Source organism: Paramisgurnus dabryanus, chromosome 9, assembly GCF_030506205.2.
Source record: "Paramisgurnus dabryanus chromosome 9, PD_genome_1.1, whole genome shotgun sequence".
NCBI classification, from domain to species: domain Eukaryota; kingdom Metazoa; phylum Chordata; class Actinopteri; order Cypriniformes; family Cobitidae; genus Paramisgurnus; species Paramisgurnus dabryanus.
In genome coordinates, this window is record NC_133345.1 from 33,936,353 (window position 1) to 33,962,328 (window position 25,976).

General features: G+C 36.5%; 1 protein-coding gene and 1 long non-coding RNA gene across 2 annotated transcripts in view; both read right to left on the bottom strand.

The window, feature by feature from the left end:
- Positions 1 to 3,923: 3,923 nt before the first annotated feature.
- Positions 3,924 to 5,839, bottom strand: LOC135739818 (uncharacterized). Its single transcript, XR_010529044.2, has 4 exons — positions 5,712 to 5,839; positions 5,256 to 5,349; positions 4,237 to 4,364; positions 3,924 to 4,070 (listed from the first exon to the last, which is right to left on the bottom strand). It is a non-coding gene; the product is annotated as an uncharacterized lncRNA (long non-coding RNA).
- Positions 5,840 to 12,384: 6,545 nt separating this feature from the next.
- serpini1 (serpin peptidase inhibitor, clade I (neuroserpin), member 1) overlaps positions 12,385 to 25,976 on the bottom strand; it is a 38,769-nt gene continuing 25,177 nt past the window's right edge. Inside the window, exons 4-9 of the mRNA XM_065257864.2 lie at positions 16,473 to 16,667; positions 15,615 to 15,819; positions 15,303 to 15,412; positions 13,413 to 13,499; positions 13,080 to 13,169; positions 12,385 to 12,990 (exon numbers count right to left, since the gene is read on the bottom strand). Of these exons, the coding sequence (XP_065113936.1) occupies positions 12,917 to 12,990; positions 13,080 to 13,169; positions 13,413 to 13,499; positions 15,303 to 15,412; positions 15,615 to 15,819; positions 16,473 to 16,667 (761 nt within the window). The 3' untranslated portion in view covers positions 12,385 to 12,916. The remainder of the gene's footprint in view (positions 12,991 to 13,079; positions 13,170 to 13,412; positions 13,500 to 15,302; positions 15,413 to 15,614; positions 15,820 to 16,472; positions 16,668 to 25,976) is intronic.

Sequence of the window (25,976 nt, forward strand, 5' to 3'; positions counted from 1 at the left end):
TATCTATCTATCTATCTATCTATCTATCTATCTATCTATCTATCTATCTATCTATCTATCCTGTCTGTCTGTCTGTCTGTCTGTCTGTCTGTCTATCTACCTTGTATGTCTGTCTCTCTGTATATATCTCTATCTATCTGCCCTGTCTCTCAATCTATCTACCTTGTCTGTCTGTCTGTCTATCTATCTATCTATCTATCTATCTATCTATCTATCTATCTATCTATCTATCTATCTATCTACCCTATCTATCTACCCTATGTCTGTCTGTCTACCCTGTCTGTCTGTCTGTCTGTATAGATGTCTATCTATCTATCTATCTATCTATCTATCTATCTATCTATCTATCTATCTACCCTATCTGTCTGTCTGTCTGTCTACCCTGTCTGTCTGTCTGTCTGTCTGTATATATGTCTATCTATCTGTCTTTATGTCTAAATTGTCTGTCTGTCTGTCTATCTACCTTTTCTGTCTATCTACCTTGTCTATCTACTTTTATCTACCAAGAAACGCACTGATAAAAAATGTGTACCTTGTGAAGGTAAAAGCGTCTTCCACATACATAAATGTAATGTAAATGACTTCTCATTAACTGTAAATCTACCTTTTATCATTTAGAAAGTCTTTGAAAACCCTATTAGAAGAAATATATGCATTTTTAGGCAAACGTAAAAATAACAACATTTTCAGAATTGTTTTTTTTGGGAACTTGTGACTCATTTTGATGAAGCTGTGAGCTACTGTGACATCACCAGCAGTGTCACATGACTGTATCTGATTTAATCTCGCTGCCCTTTTATCACACCATGTTGAATGGGCATCAGGCATTAACACCTGAGAACTGACCCGGCTGTCAAAACAGCCTTCAGGAGTCGATCAGGGTTGGCTGATCATTGAGACTCCAAATAGACTGAATTACCATCAGACATTCAGTGACCTTAACAAAGCTTAAGACAAAATAATAGTGCTACAGTAAGATCACCCTGATAATATCAAACAATTATGTATGTAAAAAGATTACCCAAAAATATTCAGTGTTTCGTCTTCCTGTACTGCTCAATCTCTCAAACATTGTGTTAGCAGTGCAAAAGGTCATGGGTTAATGGTTACCGTAGTTGCAACATGCATTTGAAAAAGCGAGGTGCTAGAGAGCACTTTTCGTTTGAATGCAAAATACAATTTCACCACTATATGGGGTAAATCCTACTTACAGTCCCTTTAAGTAAATGGGACCGATTTTATGTGTGTGCTAAATTTTAAATCTATTAAAGCATTTTGGAGCCAGTCATTCTTTACTATTGTTGAATGGAAACTAGCATCTTAATATGAAAGTCACACAGGTTTAATCAAATTGTACCCGTTTTGGGGTGATCAAAGTATTTACCTATTCATACTTGACACATAACTTGGACTTTCTTCTTAAAGTCAAAACAGGGTTGTGTAAACTACCTAAAACTAGAGTAAACGAAGTACAAAAATAGCTTTAATAAGTCATGTAAATGTTCATTTGTAAATACAGTCTGACAGTACAGTACATTGGATTGAATCTTGGCTTTAGGTTCTGCCTTTAAGGCCTCAGTTTCATTGTGTTCCTGTTTGTGCGTTTCAGTCTCAGAAAATAATACAAAATCTGGATGCTTCTGGTGACGGGGGAGACACGCAATCTTCCGGCAGCTTTGGGATGCCATCCAGAACCTTGAGGTTTGGCAAACAGGCGAACACACTGCGGAGAAAACACAACCGTTCTCAAGGTTACTCAGATGAACATTAAATGATTCTTTTGGAACAGTCTAAACACTTGATTCAGTAAACAACGATGATGATGATGATGATATCATCTCAGGCTATTAACTCGGTACGTAGTAGAGTGATTTTTTGAGACAGATGACCCCCAAATGGGTTTTTACATTGATTATAAGATGTAATTAGCTGATTAGTTTTAATCCATCCCCATTCCATAATTCTGACAGCGGCTCAGTGGTGATGTATGAATAAGTTGAACGCTGTTGGTCTCACCGTGAGCGGTAGTGCTGTAGAAACTGGCAGGGGTTGTGTTTGAGAGTGAGAGACTGCAGCGGTGTATTCCTCAGTAAACACAACTCATTCACTGATGAAATACTGTTTTCAGACAGGCACAAGTGTTGAATCTCAGGAACCTTTGGCAGCTGACGGATCGACATCAAACCATTCTGATGAAGATTTAGGATTTTACATCTATAATAAAGACACAATCTTAATCACAAGCTGGCACATTTGCTCAGTGATTGCAATTGGTCACAATGTTTCATCACAATGCTGTCTGTCTGACTATCTATCTATCATATTAAGGGAAGTGGCTTTTGTCTGATGTTCTGTCTGTCTGTCTGTCTATCTATCTTTCTAAAGTGTCTGTCTGTCTGTCTGTCTGTCTATCTATTGTATTGAGGGAAGTGGCTTTTGTCTGTCTGTCTATCTATCTTTCTAAATTATCTGTCTGTCTATCATATTGAGGGAAGTGGCTTTGTCTGTCTGTCAGTCTGTCTGTCTGTCTGTCTGTCTGTCTGTCTGTCTGTCTGTCTATCTATCTATCTATCTATCTATCTATCTAAAGTGTCTGTCTGTCTGTCTGTCTATCTATCTAAAGTGTCTGCCTGCCTCCCTACCTGCCTGCCTGCCTTCTGTCTGTCTGCCTGCCTGCCTGCCTGCCTGTCTGTCTGTCTGTCTGTCTGTATGTCTGTCTGTCTGTCTGTCTACAGTGTCTGTCTGTCTAAAGTTTATGTCTATCTAAAGTGTCTGTCTGTCTGAACTGTCTGTCTGTCTGTCTGTCTGTCTACAGTGTCTGTCTGTCTGCCTATATATCTACAGTAAATGACTGTTTGCCTGTCTGTCTGTCTGTCTGTCTGTCTGTCTTACTGTCGGTCTATCTATCTATCTATCTATCTATCTATCTATCTATCTATCTATCTATCTATCTATCTATCTATCTATCTATCTATCTATCTATCTATCTATCTATCTATCTATCTACAGTGTCTGTCTGTCTAGAGTGTCCGTCCGTCTATCATATCGAGGGTAGTGGCTTTTGTCTGTCTGTCTATCTACACTGTTTGTCTGCCTACCTGCCTGCCCGCCTGCCTATCATATCGATGGTAGGTTTTGTCTGTCTGTCTATTTATCTACAGTGTCTTTCTGTCTGTCTGTCATATTGAGAGTAGTGGTGTCTGTCTGTCTATATATCTATCTATCTACACTGTCTGTCTTTCTATCATATCAATGGTAGTGGCTTCTGTCTGTCTGTCTATCAAAAAGGAGAAACCTTTTTATGTTTTTACTTATTTAACCAGTTACTATAACAGAGCTGGATGGATTGTGATGCTATGTTGTGTTTTCACTGCTTATGTGATGTTCACACTGCTGTGTGGTGTTTTAAGGATTGACGGTGATCCATAATTAACAGTTTCCTACTCCGTGTAAAATAAACTCGTCATACGAGATACACAACACAGATAAAGTTGCACTACATGCATTTTTACACAGCCAGACACATTCTGTTACAAAACTATAATGGGATGACGTCCAACGAAAGGTCACTTTCTTGGATAAGTGGATTTGTTATTGTTAATGATAAACTGTGAAGATTCCCAGATGTCCACCCTGAAGTCGGCAGCTCGAGTCTTTTGCTATCTGGATTGTTTATGTCGCAAAGGTCATGGGTTCGACCACCAACGAACACACATACTGATAAATGTATAGCTTTAAATGCACTGTATTGCTTTGAATAAAAAGCATCTGCCAAATGCATGAATGTAAATGTAAACTATGTCTCTTGTAACAGTTAACATAGGTCTTTACCCTACTACAACTAACTTCTATTATGTTTTCAGTATTAAACTAATGTCCTCTGTATGTAACATCATCTCTATCAGTATTTAGTGTGCAGTTTTATACCTTGGCAGTCTGACAGAACTGATATCTTTCAGAGAGTTGTTAACCAGTTGAAGACGTTCCACTCGGATTAATCTCTTCAGGATACGAGTGAAGTTCTCCAGCTGGTATGGATCTCCCAGGTCCTGATACGACAAGTTGAGTTCCTAGGATAACAAGTTAAACTCACTTTAAAACTAACCGTTGTCCCATCACAGTCTTGTGTAGACATCCAGTTTGAATGAATACAGGCTAGATTTGGTGCTGATAGGTGACAGACAATAACAGCAATATTGATGAATCATAAATAAACATGCTTGTTTGGTTACTCACCACACAGTTCTCCCAGTTCTCCTGAAGTCTCTCCTCCCATTTCTGTCCTCCCTCCTCTCTCCTCTTCCTCCTGCCGGCTCTGAGAAATATGTCTTCGCTGTTAACAGACAGCTCCTCTTCAGCTGGGCCTGTTTGATGATGTCATTGATATAGATGCAATTGTATTTAGTATATGATAAGACACTAAATGTGACCCTGGACCACAAAACCAGTCATAAAGTTGCTTTTTTAAATCCACTGATGTATGGTTTATTGGGATAGGACAATAATTGGCTGAGATGCAAAAAATATCTGTATTCCAATGGTAAATAAAATCTTAATATCGAGAAAATCGCCTTTAAAGGGGCCATGGCACATGACTTTTTTAAGATGTCAAATAAATCTTTGGTGTCCCCAGAGCACATATGTGCAGTTTTAGCTCAAAATACCATATAGATAATTTATTATAGCATATTAAAATTGCCACTTTGTATGTGTGAGCAAAGGGTATGTTCTTTAACATGCAAATGAGCGGATGAAATGCAAACACTGATCACAATGATGGTGGTTTGTTGAAATTGAAACTCAATTGTGCTGTGCCTGTGAATTATTTTCATTCTCTCTCTTTTTCTCTGCACTAAATCGCAGTGCCGTGGTAGGATAGTGCAGATTAAAGGGTGGCATTATTATAATAAGATCCCCTTATGACATCATAAGGAGAGCCAAATTTCAACAACCTATTTTTTCATGTGCTTGTAGAAAATGGTTTACCAAAACTAAGTTACTGGGTTGATAGCAATTAAACATAGAAAAATTCAGTTTTTCATGCCATGGCCCCTTTAAGGTTATCCAAAAGAAGTCAATAGCAACACACATTACTAATGATAACTACATTTTTTTTTTATATATATTAACAGTAGGCAATTTACAAAATATCTTTATGGATCATGATCTTTACAAAATATCCTAATGATTTTTATACTGTATACCTGGCGACTTATGACTAGTTTTGTGATCCAGGGTCACAAATGACCTCTTACCCTCTCTGACTCTGGGACAGGCGAGCTGGTCTCCACGGACATCGTGCTCCTCTAACCAGTGCCACGAGGCGAACCTGAACCGACTGGATGGCAGCTATATGAAACGACATTCAAGGCACCATACAGATATGTGAGCTGTCAATCAAACCACCAACTTTCAATTAATGTGCTAAATCTTTACACAGTTATAACAAATTACCCCTGATCAGTAAATGTTTTCGTTATTTTATGCAATAAGATTTCTGATGCACAAATTATTAAATCACAAAATAAATGGATGGTTTATTTATTAGTCCATTGCAATAGAAGATAGAGGTCCTTGGCGCATCACCACCACCACATTATTTAAATGTATGTTGTCACGAATAAGAAACATTGGATCAAGATGATATTCATAAAGAATTATGGGGAAGATTAAAAAGTAATGGACACCATGCATCAGTGTAATGTACTTACGGGTGTGGCAACAATGCCAGAATCTGGAGTCAGTTCCACAGAGAGAGGGCTGTGTGAGTCACTTAACTCTGAGAAGTGAGAGTGAGATTTCGGGAAACTTTCGCTGCTGGTGTTCACTCCAGAGGAACTGCAAAGTAACAAACAGATGACTTTATTCATTATTATGACCTCTGTCAAAAATGAGAATAATTTTAACCGAATGCTCTCAGCACATAATATACATTTATCAAATACTTTCGTTTCAAATCTGCTTAATCCTGGATCTGCTTAATAGCCTCAGGTCATTCAGAAATACCACTTCGTTGGCAGAATGTCATGGTTTGTCATTGTTTTCATAGGGACATCCCCACGTGTTTTGTGTGGTAGCACGTGGTCTTGGTAGTTAGTGGTCCATGTGCTTCCCTGTCTCACCTCCTCGTTTCCTCGTTACTTGTCTTGTTATGGTTTCATTCGTCACCTGCACCCTCGTCATTTACTCCCCTATTTAGTGCCCTCGTGTTTGCTGTCATTGGTTGGTTTTGTCCCTCTTACTCCATGTTTCCTGTCTCGTGAGTTTCGTCAGTTGTTTTAACCCCTCGCAGGCCTTTATGAAAAATGTCCGCATCTGGGTTCTCATCTTATTGTAAATCATGACACAGTTAACTAATTACAAGAAAACACTCTGCACCTGAGCTCTTGAAATATTATTCAAAAATTTAAAGGGGACATTTCACAAGAATTAATAAAGATGTCAAATAAATCTTTGTGTCCCTAGAGTATTTATGTGAAGTTTTAGCTCAAAATACCATATGAATAATAATTTATTATAACAAGTAAAAATTGCCACTTAGTAGGTGTAAGCAAAAATTTGCTGTTTTTGTGGTGTGTCCTTTAAAATGCAAATGAGCTGATCTTTGCACTAAATGCCAGTGCCGTGGTTGGATATTGCAGATTAAGGGGCGGTATTATTACAATAAGATCCCCTTATGACATCACAAAGGGAGCCAAATTTCATGACCTATGTTTTCACATGTTTGCAGAGAATGGTTTAACAAAACTTAGTTACTGGGTTGATCTTTTTCACATTTTCTAGGTTGACAGAAGCACTGGGGACCCAATTATAGCACTTAAAGGATAATTCCGGTGTTTAACACTTTGAGTCTCATTTCTGGTTTGTTTTGGAGGAACTACATGGACACTGAAATTTTGACAGTGGGTCATGTCTTGACTTTTTGACTCGTTTATAAGCATCTCTAGACTGCTTCAGAATGGAAGTCAATGACCATGCACAAACATGTCATTAAAACAACACTTAACGTTCATTTTCAAAACTGTGCAACTCACTGAGTGGTTCTGAAGCAGTCAAGAGACGCTTCTAAACGAGTCAAAAAGTCAAGACACGACCCATTGTCAAAATTTCAGTGTCCATCACTGTAGTTCATCCAAAACAATCCAGAAATGAGACTCAGAGTGTTAAATACCGGAATTATCCTTTAAACATGAAAAAAGTCAGATTTTCATGATATGTCCCCTTTAACACATTCACGTGTATATAGGAGTGTGTAGGAAAATATCAGAATCAACGTTTTTGACATTTCTAACCATTTAAATAGACATGATGATAATTTGCTGTAACTATGTTTGTTAAATATTGGGAACAGTGGCCGTGTGTCTCTAAATATTGACTTTTGAGGCAAATTAATTTATTGAGATGGTCTGGTATGTGTTTAAAGGGATAGTTCGGCCAAAAACGATATTAAACCCATGATTTACTCACCCCCAAGCTGTCCAAGTTGCATATGTCCATCGTTTTTCAGACAAACACATTTTCGGATATTTTAGAAAATATTTTATATCTTTCAGTTGATTAAATGTAATGTTACAGGGTCCAGCAATAGTCCACGACCTTCAAGTCCAAAAAAAGTGCGTCCATCCTTCACAAATTAAATCCAAACGGCTCCAGGATGATAAACAAAGGTCTTCTGAGGGTAATCCGTGCGGTGTTGTTGTAGAAATATCCATATTTAAAATGTTATTAATGTAATTAACTACCTTCCGGTTTCGCCGCCATCTTAGACTCAGGAGAGAGTATTAGCGTAGTGTACGCAGACTACGCACTTTTCTTAGTGACGTATGACAAATTCGGAGGGCGGGGGACAGAGCAGCAACAGAGAAACCGCTGTATGCTGCGTAAGCGCTCATCCTGAATGCGGATGACTCTAAGATGGCGGCGAAACCGGAAGGTAGTTAATTACGTTAATAACATTTTAAATATGGATATTTCTACAACAACACCGCACGGATTACCCCCAGAAGACCTTTGTTTATCATCCTGGAGCCGTTTGGATTTAATTTGTGAAGGATGGACGCACTTTTTTTGGACTTGAAGGTCGTGGACTATTGCTGGACCCCGTAACATTACATTTAATCAACAGAAAGATCTAAAATATTTTCTAAAATATCCGAAAATGTGTTTGTCTGAAAAACGATGGACATATGCAACTCGGACAGCTTGGGGGTGAGTAAATCATGGGTTTAATATCGTTTTTGGCCGAACTATCCCTTTAATATGACCATTTATTGTACCATTTATTGTAAATAATATAGTTTATCATAATTTATTAATCATTGTTAAAAACCACCTATTGTCCGATTCACGTTTTGCATTTCCTTTGGTGTGTAAGTGTGTGTACATGTTAACGTTATGCAAAAGGTATAAACCCCAAAGTAAACGATGACATGAGTTATCATCTCCAACGTAAATCTCTTTTCTTGGACTACAACAAACACACGGATTATAGGCAACAGTTTACTTCCTGGGACTGGGGATGTAGACAAGACCGACATTATTATAACTCCTCCCGCTTTGATTCACATTAACTCCTGTTAGCAACTGAATCTTTTAAACCTGGTAAGAAACGTCACATTTCCTGCTGATGTCAGAGGTATTCGGGCCAATCACAACGTACAGATTAGCTGGCCAATCAGGGGCACAGCAAAATCTGTTCAAATCTGTGCGTTTCAGGAAGAGAGTGAAATCTGGAGCTACAAAAATTTACAGTATGTGGAAAATAATGTGTTTTTTTTTTCCATAAACCACACAAACACATTGTATTATACTAAATACACAAAATAATTTAACGTTTTTTAGGTGCTCTTTAATGTTAGTTAATGCCAATACAATTGCTCATGTTAATTCAATGTGCATTAAGTCATTTTAGTAAATGTTAATATTAACATGAACTAACCTTAATAACTGCTGCAGAGGTATTGTTCAATTTTAGTTAATGTTATCCTTCATGGCCCCCCAAAGAAAATGTATAACCTATAACACCCCAAAACTTTAAAAAAAGGATAAATTAATGATAAATTAATTTATTTTATAAAATATCATTAAAGCACATTCTCACGGCCCCTAGTTTGAGAACCATTGATCTAATCTTATATGTAATGTTACTAATTCAGTAACAAATGCAACACTATTGCAAAGTGTTACCAAACTCTTTTCAGGTTAAAAAACAAACTACTGTTTACAATACAGCTGTCTGATTTCCAAAAATGCATGAAAAAATCCTATGATGTGCTGTAAGATGTGCTGTATATGTCGGCAGCTAAGTCGTTTTTAAGACTGAGTTCCTGCCTGTAATGAGAGCCAGTGAGTCCTCACATCCGCTGGGTTGAGGTTCTGGTGTGGATTACCCTGAACTCTGCACCCTGATCCAAATTAAAGCATCTTTCACTAGAACAGCACATCACCTGAAACTGGTTCATATAGCAAAAGATTTCATATACAAAGACATCTTTACATCGTTTGTTACAGTGTTCATCTTAGAAATTGCACAGCTACTGTAAAGTTAATGTATAAATATATTATGGAGCTTGTAAATGCTTTATTACTTTACTACAATTACTTAATATATTTTTATTTTATTATTCCTTTACTGTTTCTTATGTCTTTACAGTTTGTGTAAAATTTATTTTCTGTAAAGTGTAAAATGTATACAAAATCGTGAGAAGCATTAGTTTTATATATAAACATGACCTTCGTGGCACTTTTTGTAATTTTTGAAATGTGAAAAGTAATTTACTATCTATAAACAATAAACTACAAAAAAGTAGAATTAAGCAGACAGCTCTGTGATGAAGAAAAACGAGCAGTTTCCTATTTAGGACAGCAAAGAAGCTGTTTTGGTGATATTTATCAAAACGTTTCCTACCTTTCGGACATGTCCGTGGGTTCTGACGGATGCTTTTGGCATTTGACGCGCAGTGACGCGGGTTGTTTATGAAGAATATAGCGCGATTTCCCATTGATGCAGAAATAGCAACCGTGTTTAAGTGCGACAGGTGACTGTGAGTTGTGCGCATGCGTCAGGTTCACTGATCCGCGCACTGAGGTAAAACAGGGCAGCGGGTGCGCGCGCTGTGTGTCTAATGTTGCACTTCATTTACTTTTGGAAAATGGCTTCATTAATTATACAAACTCGTAAAATATGTTTATGTTTGAATAAATTGATATCTGAATAAAAGTTTTATTACAAAATATCAACTTAAAAGTGGGAGTAAACAGTTGGAATAAAGATTAACATTAATTGATTTTTTTGCTCACACTTAAAACTGCATGAACTGTATGTTTGTGTAAAATCGATGGTTCATGTTATCATAAAAAAGGTTTCTAAACTATTTTTTTGTGGTTTAAGTAAAAAACCGACCTAGAAACATTGCACTGTCTTATATGTTCCTATTCACTTTACAACGTTGCTGTGTTTTACATTTTTCAAAATCCTTAAATGTGGTTTGTTTGTAGGATAAAATGAGATTGTGAGCTTCATTTTTGGAATGTGGTAGAGTTACATTAATCACACTTTTAGCTCCAATGAATTCAAATTCTCAGTGTAGGTTTATTTATTTATTTTTTAATGTCTCAAATCAAACCGTTTCATCATATTTGGAAAGATTTTACATTAAACTTTCACTTTTAACTATAGTGACTATAAATCATGTAACTACACAGCAGATGGTGTAAACAGACTGATGGTATTCATCACAACTCACACAATTATTGTTACTTTGTACAGATTTCTCTGCACGCTACTTAGATTTTGGGAAAATATGAACTTGAGAGGAGAGATTGCTTTGGGCTTTGCCAAATGAAAGCAATCTGTTGTTTCCTTGGCACTTATTTAATCATTTATATGAATGTAACTGATCTTTATATTTTTCTGTATTTACTTATAGGGTGAACTTTCTCCATTTGTGACCAGTCGTTGTTTATTTTCACACTTTATTGAAAATAGGAGAAAGTGGGGCACAGCCTAACTTTTTTTTGTCTTTGTCTCTATCATTCAAAAATTATTTAAGTTAGATGAATCATTGTTTTACACAATCAACACACACATCTCTGCTACAAATGAACACCTAAAGTTTGTTTGTGGGACCTACCGTTATGGTACAATTACACCGAAAGTGACAGAAGTGCAAACGTTACCCCATAGATGCACTGCAAAACATGATTTAAAAAAAAAAATTATTAGTATTTTTGTCTTGTTTTCAGTAAAAAAAAATATAAAAAAATCTTAAATTAAGATGCTTTTTCTTGATGAGCAAAAAACCCAAGAAAATAAATCTAGTTTTTAGACAATTAATATCAAATTTAAGTGATTTTGTGCATAACAAAAGCAAAAATATCTGCCAATGGGGTATGCAAAAAATCTTGAAAATTTTTCCTAAACACTAAATTCAAGAAAAAAATAAAAATAAATAATACCTTACCCCATTGGCAGAATTTTTGGCTTGTTTAATGCACAAAATCACTTAAATTTGATATTTTTGGTCTAAAACTAGATTTTTTTTCCTGGGTCGTTTTGCTCATCAAGAAAAAGCATCTTAATTTAAGAATGTTTAGATATTTTTACTAATAATTTTTTTCTTGAAAATATTTTTTTTAAGTGTGGGGTTCATAAACAGAGGGTTTGTTGTAACACCTGCTAGTTTTTTTAATTTAGTTTAAACACAAATAATTCAATCAAATTCTGTCTATATACTAAAGGTGGATATTGTTTATAAATAATAGATAGATATCCACACATTCATCCATCCATCATCCTTCGTCTTACCATCCTTGTATTATGCAGCAATGCATAGAAATAGATTTTTTAAAGGGATGCACAATTAAGACAAAAAAATTCATAGCCTTATTGTGAGTTATTTCCCCAGATATTGTATAAACAGTTATCATTTTGATGAATATTATTACATTGTTTTCATTTCCTTATCATTGTATACCTGAGGCTTAATTTTAATACTGTGTGACAACTAACCCCACTAATAATATAAGGTTGGATTTGGTGACTTACACACCCAACTTAGAAATCGATAAAAACATAAGATAAAAGGGAAATTCTGGATGCCTCCAAAACTCTCTTTGTTCAATATCTTAATCAAAACTTTTCACAAATTCACAGGAGATCTTCTGACAGTAAGAGAAAAATACCAAAAGCACAGATTGCTCTGCCCTGTATAAAAATATAAAGTAGCCGTGTTACAATTAACCCTGGGTCCGGCTCACCCTTACTGTATAAAGTTTGCTATATAAGAAAGGTTATTTTAAGCCTCAACACTCATTATTTTGTGTAAACGCATCATCCTTTAAAATTTCAACAATGGTGTCACAGAAAACCTCAGAGAGATCTCATTGAATACATTCATCTTTATTTCCGAAATCGAGAATACAGCTGGTATTTTATTCACCACCGTACCAAATGCACTCTCTCCAGTCTGGCTGAGTTTCCATGGCAACAGCGCTTCACTACCTGTACATTCACAACCTTTCATTGAATCAAAAACGTATATTTATATATTAAGGCATATTACGTGAGCAGTACTTCAGCCATGTACAAAACCAAAAACAGGAATGAAAGGAATCTACATTAAAGAACTGCACACATCCTGCAATAAATATTATTAACATTTCTCTACAGAAACACAATAGCGAATATACAGATAAGATAATACAGGACTGAATAATGCTGGTGTGGAATAAGAATATAAGTCTATGGCATGGAGTGCTCGCAAATACTTCAAATATTTACAGCTTTGTATATCCTGGTATGGTTAAAGCTCATGAGTATCAAAACACAATCACTTTTATAATATAAATATTCTGTTTATATAATTGTTTCTCAACTTGTGTTCTGTGATGATTTCATTGTAGTTTGTAGACGTATTCACATCTCAAAGTTGTTGTCAAAGGGCTCGATGACTTCCGGGGTCATGACCCGGCCCATGAAAAGGATTGACCCTATGAAAAAGATCAAATCACCAATAATACATCTGCATGCTTCCGTCTACTTCATTTTTATTTCTGTGTTTGGTCTTCACAGCACGTACCTGTTTTTCTGTTTCTGATGATGAAGAAGAAGGGATGATCAGCCATGACCTGAGGGTACAACACCAGCGTCCTTGTCAATGCGATCATACCTGCAGGACAGCATGAAAAAGGATAAAAACCTTTCATGCACCTTCAATGACACATGGTGAACAGCAGGGGGTGCTTTTAACATTTAAGAAATGCAGAAAATTCTCTAAGCAACCCAATGCATTAAAAAATTTGATTAGAAAGAAAACGAAGGTCAGAGAAATTTTAAAGTAAGAATTAAACAATGAAGATAAAGTAATTGAGTAAAATGTAGAGGTTAAAAGAGAGATGTAGTAAAGCATCACCTGATCCCGCAGCTCCCTCTGCTCCTTCTTCTGTAACTTCCAGGTAAGCCTTCTGCACAGCCTTCCCGATAAACAAATCCTGTCCTTCTATACACCAACACAGAAAAACAATACAGACTGATAAAAGTCTCATTACGCTAAGCTGATTTTACACACTTAATATGTTTTATACAGGCACTAAAAATTCATGCTAGGGTTGCACAACAAAAACATCGCAAAAATAACTGCATGACTTTTTCCTTAAGTCATGTATAATCAGAGTTTTAGGTCAATGCAGAGAGACACAAGTGTACATGTGTATGACATGAAACATGCATGTTGGTTAAATCTTTTCAGTTTTTACAAATATAAACTGCAAAAAAGTATTTTCAAGAAAAAAATTTAGTTTGTATTTTTGTTTTGTTTACAGTATATATTTAAAAATTCTTAAATTAAGATGCTTTTTTCTTGATGAGCAAAATGACCCAAGAAAATAAGTCTAGTTTTTAGACCAAAAATATCGAATGTAAGTGATTTTGTGCATAAAACAAATCTGCCAATGGGGTAAGCAAAAAAATCTTGAACATTTTTCTTAAACACTAAATTCAAGAAAAATTTGCTTACCCCATTGGCAGATTTTTTATGCACAAAACCACTTGAATTTGATATTTTTGGTCTAAAACTAGACTTATTTTCTTGGGTAGTTTTGCTTATCAAGAAAAAGCATCTTAATTTAAGAATTTTTTGATATTTTTACTGAAAACAAGACAAAAATACTAAGACTTTTTTTTCTTGAAAATGATTTTTTTCAGTGTATAAAGCATTATCACACTGCAGAAAATGACTTTCTTACTTAGTATTTTTGTCTTGTTTTCTGGTATAAATATCTGAAAATTCTTACATTGAGATACATTTACTTGGTAAGCAAGTGGCTTAAGATTTTAAGTCTTGTTAATTGAAATAAATGATGAAAATCAAGAAGGTTTTGACTTAAATAAAAAAATCAACTTAAATTAAGTTGATTGAATTAAGTTGAAACTGGATTTAAGTTGATTTTTCTTACTGCACTGGCACATATTTTGACTTGTAAAAATCTCTTGATTTTAATCATTTATTTCAATAAACAAGACTTAATATCTTAAGACACCTGGTTTCCAAGTAAATGTATCTCAATTTAAATACTTTTTTGTTATTTATATTAGAAAACAAGACAAAAATACCAAGTAAGACAGTAATTTTTGCAGTGCATTTACTGTTTATTGCATTATTTATATTATGCATCCCTAATTTATGCAGTACAATCATGTCATCAAACAATAGAGACAGTCGGTGCTTTCTTTTTCGAGGATGCACGATGTGAAGCTCATCAAAACATATATTTAGCCCGTCATATGTGACTCCTCATTTCAAAATATTTGTTCGGTACGTCAAGTGAACTTATTTGCATCACGTGTCTTGTCAAAATATGGCCTGCTGCAGAAGTGTCTATAGGGTTTATGATTAAAAAGACGCTTACATTTGCCAGATACTCGTATAATCTCATGCATAAAGAGTTTAGTGTTAAGTGACTGTCTTGTGAATACATTGTGAACGTGAGCGTCTCTTTTATCATAAACCCTTTCGATGCTTGTGCAGCAGGCATGATTTTTGAAATGATACATGATGTAAATGGTTAACATGACGCAACGAGCTTTTGACATGACGAGCATCACACATGACACTCCGGGATATTTATGCAATTAAATTGCGGGACTTGCAAAAACTGTTTTCAGCTTTTGCAGCTTTTCAATGATGTTCACGTCACATAATCACGTTTATGTTGTTGCTGCTGAAACCGTCTATATGTGCATGCAGAACCCTAGGATCTTCTGATTGGTCAACAGCTTTGAGTGGGCGTGGTTTATCGCATACCTTCCATCTCAGCCATCATGGCCGACAGATCTGCATCTTTGGTAAAGATGTTCCTGATGCCCAGCTGCTGCAGTGTGTCTCTCAGATCCATCTTCTGTTCCACCTTAAATCTAAAAGCATGGATGCAGAGAAACAGGTCAGTAAAATAGCACCCTCACCCCCTCAAAATTTTGTATGATACTGTATGTAACAATAACAATAATGTATGAGTGTCATTGCATTTGATCATTAACAACATAAATTCTCTTTTTGCATTAATGGCCTCCTAACACTTAATTTTCCATTTCTAGTAAAAACAAAGCCGTGTGTCACCTGGGCAGGTAGACCTCCACCTTCTGTCTCTTGACATTGTTGGCCCACTCCTCCAGCAGCTGGGCTTTGATGATGGGCTCCAGACTGGCCAGAGGAACCTCTTGCCGGGGCAGCACAATCATCATGCTCATATCTTCACCTTCATAAAGCATCTCCAAAACTTGGTAGACCCCACCTGCCTCTGTGGTGCCATCACTAAACTCTCCTGCGGATGAAGTATTGGTTAATACATCATTTGTTTATGTATGAGGGAAGGGTTGATAAAGTGAAGTTGTTATAAATCACAATGTGTATGTGCTTATTGTTGGTTCAGGTTTGAATTCAGTTGTAATTCATTCTTTAAGAGCAATCTTGACGTCCATAAGAGCCGATGACAGCAGACTCTTCAACAGATAAAACACATTTCAGATGATTTTCTTTCCTGTCTCTTTCACTCTCTATCATCTTCTCATCAGTTCTGCTATTGTGTTTTTATTTCTATCATTCAGTTTGATGTTGCGGTTTCTATCACATTTGATCAACTTTCCCCTTAATCTTTCTCTCTCTTTCTGTCTCTCTCTCTCTCTCTCTCTCTCTCTCTTTCTGTCTCTTTGGTCCTGTGGATGGGATGAATGTTGCAGGTGCACTGCAGTAATTCTGCAGAAGCTTAAAGATTTCATCATCTGCCCAATCAGCAGTAAGCCAATCAGAACATCAGTCCATCCACCTACCTACCCATTCATCTTCAGGTACCTACAGTACCTATCCATCCATCAGTCCATCCATCCACCCACCCACCCATCCATCCATCCATCCACCTACCTTATTTATTCTTTATGAGCAATCTTGCAATCACACTTGTTAGTTATCTATTCTCACCGTAGTAAAAGTCTCCCTGCTGGTACATCATCAGGGTCTGGACCTCACTGCCATCATCTTTGGAAAAAGAGAAGGTTCTGGTGTTTTCTGGTCTGAATTGATTCTTCCAGCTTCCTCTGAAGTACACAGCATTCACCAGCATGATCTTGGTAGCACTGCTGAAGTCATCAGCAGACACCAGGTTGTGAATCTTGCCTGTAAAACAAACCCACAGATTTAAATAAACACCTCATGATTTTCTCAGTGACATCAAATGCGCTGGATTTGTGATGGTATCAGACAGTCCTTTAGCAAAAGCAAAATCTGAAAATAAATCTGTCTGGAAATATCTGCAGAGTCATTATCATGCAGAGTATGACTGATCTACTTAAGTCTCCTACTTTACTGAAGTCAGAGGATTTCCCCTGAACACCGTCCATCCATTTAAAGAAGAATTTTACCTCACAAACCCCTGTCCTAATTGAATTATGAGCTATGACTATACTGAAGGGCAGGGCCGGAGTGGGGCCACTTTTCAGCCCGGGAGTTTCGTACCCATGACCGGCCCACTTTTTCCTGTGTTATTCTAAATTAGCACTTTTTTCAAATTGGATAAATAAAGCAACAGTTCAGCTCTTACTATAGTTTCTATTAATATCATGGTTAAACAAATAAGGTAAAAGTTAAATAATATTTCACTTAAGATGAGAAGTTAACAAAAATATTCCTCTACACTCTAAAAAAGGCTGTGTTATTTTTTACCCATAATGGGTAAATATTGGACAGAACACATGCTGGGTTAAAAATAACCCAATGTTGGATTGTTGTTATGCAACCATGGATTATAATAACCCAACAGTTGGGTTAAAACAACCCAGCATTGGGTCAATTTTAACCCAGCAGCATGTTCTGTCCAATATTTACACATTATGGGTCAAAAATAATCCAGCCCTTTTTGGAGTCTATTCCACAAGAAAAGGTTGATAAATTATTAGCATTGCTAATGCTATGAGGGCTATGATTAATCAGATGCAAATAGAAACATAAAACCCAGTCCGAATTAAAAAAGAAAACAATTTGACAAAAATATTGAATCCAATATTGGGTAAATATATAGCATAACAAGTGATTTATAAGCTTTTTTCGGCTGGTCATTTTTGACTGGGGACAAGGCAACCGCCAATAAACACTAATAAACACACAATAAAGACTTTTAAATGATGTGATAGAGCACACGTAGTTTACCAACTAAGACTGAAACACTAAATAAAACTCTTAGTAAAACAGGGCTAAATGCAAAAACAAGTCTTATCTTTTGTCGCCGTGCAGTTTTTATTCCACAAGTGCCCATATAAAAAAATGCCGCAAATCATTAATACAATTCACTTCGACTGCGCTACAATTTCCCAGTTGAAGAGAACATGTTTCCACAGAGAACAAATCATATTAAGGAATACGCAAGGAATAATGTATGCAATATGCATAGCGCGAGAGTGTGGGGGAGAACCGCGTCTGTATGAATGTTAAAACAAAAAAAAGGATTTTACTTGCGAAAATAAAGATTAGCAGCGGTCATCATGAGACCTCCTGCAGCGGACTGCGGTCAAGCCAGCCGCCACTCCGAAAAAGACGGTCAAACTAGCCCCCCGTTTTTTTTCTGTGTGCAGATAAATGAGACATTACGGTAAACGCACGAGAGGAATGATTTCAAAATAAAAGTTTCTCACTTAATCTGCTGATATTTCTGTTGAATTATGTGTCTCTTTTAAGTCATTGCTAGGGTATTATGGGTGGTTGCTAGGCTGTTTCTCTTGCATTCTGTGTGGTTGCTAGGGTTCTATAAATGGTTGCTAGGCTGTTTTTGTTGCATTATGTGTCTGTTTTAAGTCATTGCTAGGGTATTACGGGTGGTTGCTAGGCTGTTTCTCTTGCATTCTGTGTGGTTGCTAGGGTTCTATAAATGGTTGCTAGGCTGTTTTTGTTGCATTATGTGTCTGTTTTAAGTAATTGCTAGGGTATTATGGGTGGTTGCTAGGCTGTTTCTCTTGCATTCTGTGTGGTTGCTAGGGTTCTATAAATGGTTGCTAGGCTGTTTTTGTTGCATTATGTGTCTGTTTTAAGTAATTGCTAGGGTATTATGGGTGGTTGCCAGGCTGTTTCTCTTGCATTCTGTGTGGTTGCTAGGGTTCTATAAATGGTTGCTAGGCTGTTTTTGTTGCATTATGTGTCTGTTTTAAGTAATTGCTAGGGTATTATGGGTGGTTGCTAGGCTGTTTCTCTTGCATTCTGTGTGGTTGCTAGGGTTCTATAAGTGGTTGCTAGGGTGTTTCTGTTGCATTCTGTTTGGTTGCTAGGCTGTTTCTGTTGCATTCTGTGTCTGTTTTAAGTCATTGCTAGGGTGTTATGGGTGGTTGCTAGGCGGTCTCTCTTGCATTCTGTGTGGTTGTTAGGCTGTTGCTAAGGTTCTTTAAGTTGTTGCTAGGGTATTATGGGTGGTTGCTAGGCTGTTTCTCTTGCATTCTGTGTGGTTGCTAGGGTTCTATAAATGGTTGCTAGGCTGTTTTTGTTGCATTATGTGTCTGTTTTAAGTCATTGCTAGGGTATTACGGGTGGTTGCTAGGCTGTTTCTCTTGCATTCTGTGTGGTTGCTAGGGTTCTATAAATGGTTGCTAGGCTGTTTTTGTTGCATTATGTGTCTGTTTTAAGTAATTGCTAGGGTATTATGGGTGGTTGCTAGGCTGTTTCTCTTGCATTCTGTGTGGTTGCTAGGGTTCTATAAATGGTTGCTAGGCTGTTTTTGTTGCATTATGTGTCTGTTTTAAGTAATTGCTAGGGTATTATGGGTGGTTGCCAGGCTGTTTCTCTTGCATTCTGTGTGGTTGCTAGGGTTCTATAAATGGTTGCTAGGCTGTTTTTGTTGCATTATGTGTCTGTTTTAAGTAATTGCTAGGGTATTATGGGTGGTTGCTAGGCTGTTTCTCTTGCATTACGTGTGGTTGCTAGGGTTCTATAAGTGGTTGCTAGGGTGTTTCTGTTGCATTCTGTTTGGTTGCTAGGCTGTTTCTGTTGCATTCTGTGTCTGTTTTAAGTCATTGCTAGGGTGTTATGGGTGGTTGCTAGGCGGTCTCTCTTGCATTCTGTGTGGTTGTTAGGCTGTTGCTAAGGTTCTTTAAGTTGTTGCTAGGGTATTATGGGTGGTTGCTAGGTTGCTTCTCTTGCATTCTGTGTGGTTGCTAGGTTGTTATTGTTGCATTCTGGTTGATGCTGTGCTATTGTTAGGGCTTTTTAAGTGGTTGCTAGGGTATAGCTTTGGTTTTCTATGCGATTGCTAGACTGTTGCTAGGGTATTATGGGTGGTTGCTAGGCTGTTTCTATTGCATTCTGTGTGGTTGCTAGGGTTCTATAAGTGGTTGCTAGGCTGTTTCTGTTGCATTATGTGTCTGTTTTAAGTCATTGCCAGGGTATTATGGGTGGTTGCTAGGCGGTTTCTCTTGCATTCTATGTGGTTGCTAGGGTTCTATAAGTGGTTGCTAGGCTGTTTCTGTAGCATTCTGTTTGGTTGCTAGGCTTTTTCTGTTGCATTCTGTGTCTGTTTTAAGTCATTGCTAGGGTATTATGGGTGGTTGCTAGGCGGTCTCTCTTGCATTCTGTGTGGTTGCTAGGCTGTTGCTAGGGTTCTTTAAATTGTTGCTAGGGTATTATGGGTGGTTGCTAGGTTGTTTCTCTTGCATTCTGTGTGGTTGCTAGGCTGTTACTAGGGTTTTATGCGTGGTTGCTAGGTTGTTTTTGTTGCATTCTGGTTGATGCTGTGCTATTGTTAGGGCTTTTTAAGTGGTTGCTAGGGTATAGCTTTGGTTTTCTATATGATTGCTAGACTGTTGCTAGGGTATATGGGTGGTTGCTAGTCTGTTTTTGTTGCATTCTGTGTCTGTTTAAGTCGTTGCTAGGGTATTATTGGTGGCTGCTAGGCTGTTTCTATTGCATTCTGTGTCTGTAAAAACTCATTGCTAGGGTATTATGGGTGGTTGCAGGGCTTTATCTGTTGCATTTTGCATGGTTGCTAGGCTGTTTCTATTGCATTCTGGGTCTGTTTTAATTCATTGCTAGGGTATTATGGGTGGTTGCTAGGCTATTCTGTTGCATTATGTGTCTGTTTAAGCCGTTGCTAGGGTATTATGGGTGGTTGCTATGATGTTTCTGTTACATTCTGTGTCTGTTTTAAATCATTGCTAGGCTATTTCTATTGCATTCTAAGTCGTTGCTAGGGTATTGTGGGTGGTTGCTAGGCTGTTTCTATTGCATTCTGTGTCAGTTTAAAGTCATTGCTAGGGTATTATAGGTGGTTGCTAGGCTGTTTCTATTGCATTCTGTGTCTGTTTTAAATCGTAGCTAGGGATTTATGGGTGGTTGCTAGGCTGTTTCTGTTGCATTCTGTGTCTCTTTTAAATCATTGCTAGGGTATTGTGGTTGTTTGCTAGGCTATTTCTATTGCATTATGTGTGGTTGCTAGGCTGTTACTAAGGTTTTTTTAAATGGTTTTCTCTGTGATTGCTAGACTGTTGTTAGGCTATATGGGTGGTTGCTAGGCTGCTGTTCTGGCATTCTTTCTGGTTTCTAGGTTGTTGTCGTGGAATTCTGGTTGGTTGCTATGCTATTGCTCTTGTTTTCTGGGTGATTGCTAGACTGTTGATAGGGTTTTATTGGTTATTGCTAGGCTGTTGTTGAGATATTATGGTGGATTACTATAAAGTTGCTAGCATATTAAGGGTGGTTTTTTAGGCTGTTGCTGTGACATTCTATGTGATTGCTGGGCTGTTGCTAGGCTACGGTATTTAAATTGGTTGCTAGGATATTATGTTTTCTTGGTGATTGCGACGTTGAGGCTGTGTCTTTCTAAATGATTGATAGGCCTTTGCTAGGGTATTTTAGGTGGTTTATTAAATTGCTAGGCTGTTCAGGGTAGTTAACACAGAACTGTTATGCATATAATAGAGAGTCAGTGAGTGAATGATTGGTAGTTGATACAGCATTATGGGTGGCTGTTAGTGTTACTAGATGCTGGGTTGTTCAGGGGATTGACAGAGCATTGCTATATAGTTGATAGGGTATTTAAATGAGAAGGCTCTAAAATATCCAACACATGCTGTATTATTTTTATATATTTAGTTAGATGTTAAAGGAACTACATGTTTCCAAAGAATCATTCCATCTCTGAATGATGGTACACCATCTCAGGTTGTCACTCATGCAGTATCAACACAGTCTGATATGCTGTTTTTAAAATAGACACCTCTAAGATGTCCTATACACTCTGTATTTTCTGTACATTCAGTTAGATATTAAAAGAAAACTACCTGTTTCCACAGAATCATTCTACTTCTGAATGATAGTACACCATCTCAGGTTGTCACCCCTGCAGTATCATCACAGTCTGATATGCTGTTTTTAAAATAGAGAGTTCGAAAATGTCCTATACATTCAGTTAGACGTTTAAGGGAAACCACCTGTTTGCGCAGAATAATTTCACCTCAGAGTGACAGTATCCTACCTCAAGGTGTCACAGACAACATATCAGACCAATCTGATATGGAGTTTGTAAAATATAGCTCTCCAACATAACCTAAATACATATTTATTTCTATAAGATCAAATACATGTTTATTTCTATAAGATCAAATACATGTGCAAAGGAAACTACCTGTTGGCACAGAATGATTTTACTTCAGAGTGACAGTGTACCACCCCAAGGTGTCACTCACAACATATCAGGCCAATCTGATATGGAGTTTGTAAAATACAGCTCTCTGAAATAACCTAAATACATGTTTATTTCTATTAAATCAAATAGATGTTTAAAGGAAACTATCTGTTTGCACAAAATAATTTCACTTCAGAGTGACAGTATACCACCTCAATATGTCACTCACACCGTATCAGGCCAATCTGATATGGAGTTTGTAAAATATAGCTCTCCAAAATAACCCAAATACACATTTATTTTTATAAGATCAAATAGATGTTTGAAGGAAACTACCTGTTTGCACAGAATAATTTCACTTCAGAGTGACAGTATACCACCTCATTGTGTCACTCACACTGTATCAGGCCAATCTGATATAGAGTTTGTAAAATACAGCTCTCCAAAATAGCATAAATACTTGATTGTTTCTATAAGATAAAAGAGGTGCTTAAAGGAAACTACCTGTTTGCACAGAATTATTTTACCTCAGAGTGACAGTATACCACCTCAATGTGTCACTTACATTGTATCAGGCCAATCTGATATAGAGTTTGTAAAATATAGCTCTCCAAAAAACCCAAATACACGTTTATTTTTATAAGATCAAATAGATGTTTAAAGGAAACTATCTGTTTGCACAAAATAATTTCACTTCAGAGTGACAGTATACCACCTCAATATGTCACTAACACCGTATCAGGCCAATCTGATATGGAGTTTGTAAAATATAGCTCTCCAAAATAACCCAAATACACATTTATTTTTATAAGATCAAATAGATGTTTAACTCTTTCCCCGCCATTGACGAGATATCTCGTCAATTAAGAGAAAACGCTTCCCCGCCAATGACGAGATTTTCCGTCTTTCCGCAATACCGCTATTATCCACCAGGTGGTGCCCTTCCGCAACTTTTTAAAACCGGAAGTATTGCCCTATGGCAAGCTGCTGCATGTCCGTGTCTGTTTTAAAGATCGCTCTGAATATGATCTCTATGAAAAGTCCGTCATAAAAATGGAATTATCTCTGCTTTTTGCTCAAAATATGGTGTTTTTGCAAAAACCTACCCATATTCAAAAGCTGATTGCAAAAGAACCACTAAAGGTAGGATGAAACGGTTTTTTTTGTTTGAAAGCAGAGGGTCTGTTCTTTCATTTGGTATATTGTATGTTTATATATTTAAAGAAGAACATTTTCTGGAAGGCATTAAACTTTGGTGAAAATCATGAAAAACGCTGGCGCTGGCTGGCAACTTTTTTTAAAAATGCTGGCGGTGAAAGAGTTAAAGGAAACTACCTATTTGCACAGAATAATTTCACTTCAGAGTGACAGTATACCACCTCATTGTGTCACTCACACTGTATCAGGCCAATCTGATATAGAGTTTGTAAAATACAGCTCTCCAAAATAGCATAAATACTTGATTGTTTCTATAAGATAAAAGAGGTGCTTAAAGGAAACTACCTGTTTGCACAGAATTATTTTACCTCAGAGTGACAGTATACCACCTCAATGTGTCACTTACATTGTATCAGGCCAATCTGATATAGAGTTTGTAAAGTATAGCTCTCCAAAATAACCCAAATACACATTTATTTTTATAAGATCAAATAGATGTTTAAAGGAAACTACCTGTTTGCACAGAATAATTTCACTTCAGAGTGACAGTATACCACCTCAATATGTCACTCACACTGTATCAGGCCAATCTGATATAGAGTTTGTAAAATATAGCTCTCCAAAATAACCCAAATACACATTTATTTTTATAAGATCAAATAGATGTTTAAAGGAAACTACCTGTTTGCACAAAATAATTTCACTTCAGAGTGACAGTATACCACCTCAATATGTCACTCACACTGTATCAGGCCAATCTGATATAGAGTTTGTAAAATATAGCTCTCCAAAATAACCCAAATACACATTTATTTTTATAAGATCAAATAGATGTTTAAAGGAAACTACCTGTTTGCACAGAATAATTTCACTTCAGAGTGACAGTATACCACCTCATCGTGTCACTCACACTGTATCAGGCCAATCTGATATAGAGTTTGTAAAATACAGCTCTCCAAAATAGCATAAATACTTGATTGTTTCTATAAGATAAAAGAGGTGCTTAAAGGAAACTACCTGTTTGCACAGAATTATTTTACCTCAGAGTGACAGTATACCATCTGAGGGTGTCACTTACATTGTATAAGGGCAATCTGAAATAGAGTTTGTAAAATATAGCTTCCAAAATACCCAAATACACGTTTATTTTTATGAGATCAAATAGATGTTTAAAGGAAACTACCTGTTTGCACAAAATAATTTCACTTCAGAGTGACAGTACACCACCTCAATGTGTCACTCACACTGTATCAGGCCAATCTGATATAGAGTTTGTAAAATACAGCTCTCCAAAATAGCATAAATACACGTTTATTTTTATAAGATCAAATAGATGTTTAAATGAAACTACCTGTTTGCACAGAATAATTTCACTTCAGAGGGACAGTATCCAATCTCAGGGTATCAGTCACAACATATCAGGACAATCTGATATAGATTTTGTAAAATACAGCTCTCCAAATAACCTAAAAACATGTTCATTTCTATAAGATCAGATAGGTGCTTAAAGAAAACTACCTGTTTGCACAGAATGATTTTACCTCAGAGTGACAGTATACCATCTGAGGGTGTCACTTACACCGTATCAGGCCAATCTGATATGGAGTTTGTAAAATATAGCTCTCCAAAATAGCATAATATTCAATTATTTCTATAAGATCAAATAGATGCTTAAAGGAAACTACCTGTTTGCACATAATAATTTCACTTTAGAGTGACAGTATATCACCTCAAGGTGTCACTCACACAATATCAAGACAATCTGATATGGAGTTAGTAAAATACAGCTCTCCAAAATAACCTAAATACATGTTTATTTCTATAAGATCAAATAGATTTTTAAAGGAAACTACCTGTTTGCAGAGAATAATTTCACTTCAGAATGACAGTATACCACCTCAAGGTGTCACTCACACAATATCAAGTCAATCTGATGCAGAGTTTTTAAAATAAAATGTGTATTTAAATTATTTTGAACAGCTGTATTTTACAAACTCCATATCAGATTGTCCTGATATGTTGTGAGTGATACCCTGAGATGGGATACTGTCCCTCTGAAGTGAAATTATTCTGTGCAAACAGGTAGTTTTCTTTAAGCATCTATTTAATCTTATAGAAATAATTAAAAATTATGCTATTTTGGAGAGCTGTAATTTACAAACTCCATATCAGATTGGCCTGATATGTTGTGAGTAACACCTTGAGGTGGTATACTGTCACTCTGAAGTGAAATCATTCTGTGCAAACAGGTAGTTTCCTTTAAGCACCTATTTTATCTATAGAAACAATCAAGTATTTATGATATTTTGGAGAGCTGTAATTTATAAACTCCATATAAGATTGGCCTGATATTTTGTGAGTGACACCTTGAGGTGGTATACTGTCACTCTGAAGTGAAATTATTCTGTGCAAACAGGTAGTTTCCTTTAAACAGGCATTTGATCTTTTAAAAATAAACATGTATTTAGGTTATTTCGGAGAGCTATATTTTACAAACTCCATATCAGATTGGCCTGATACGGTGTAAGTGACAACCTCAGATGGTATACTGTCACTCTGGGGTAAAATCATTCTGTGCAAACATGTAGTTTCCTTTAAGCACCTATTTGATCTTTTAAAAATAAACATGTATTTAGGTTATTTTGGAGAGCTGTATCTTACAAACTCCA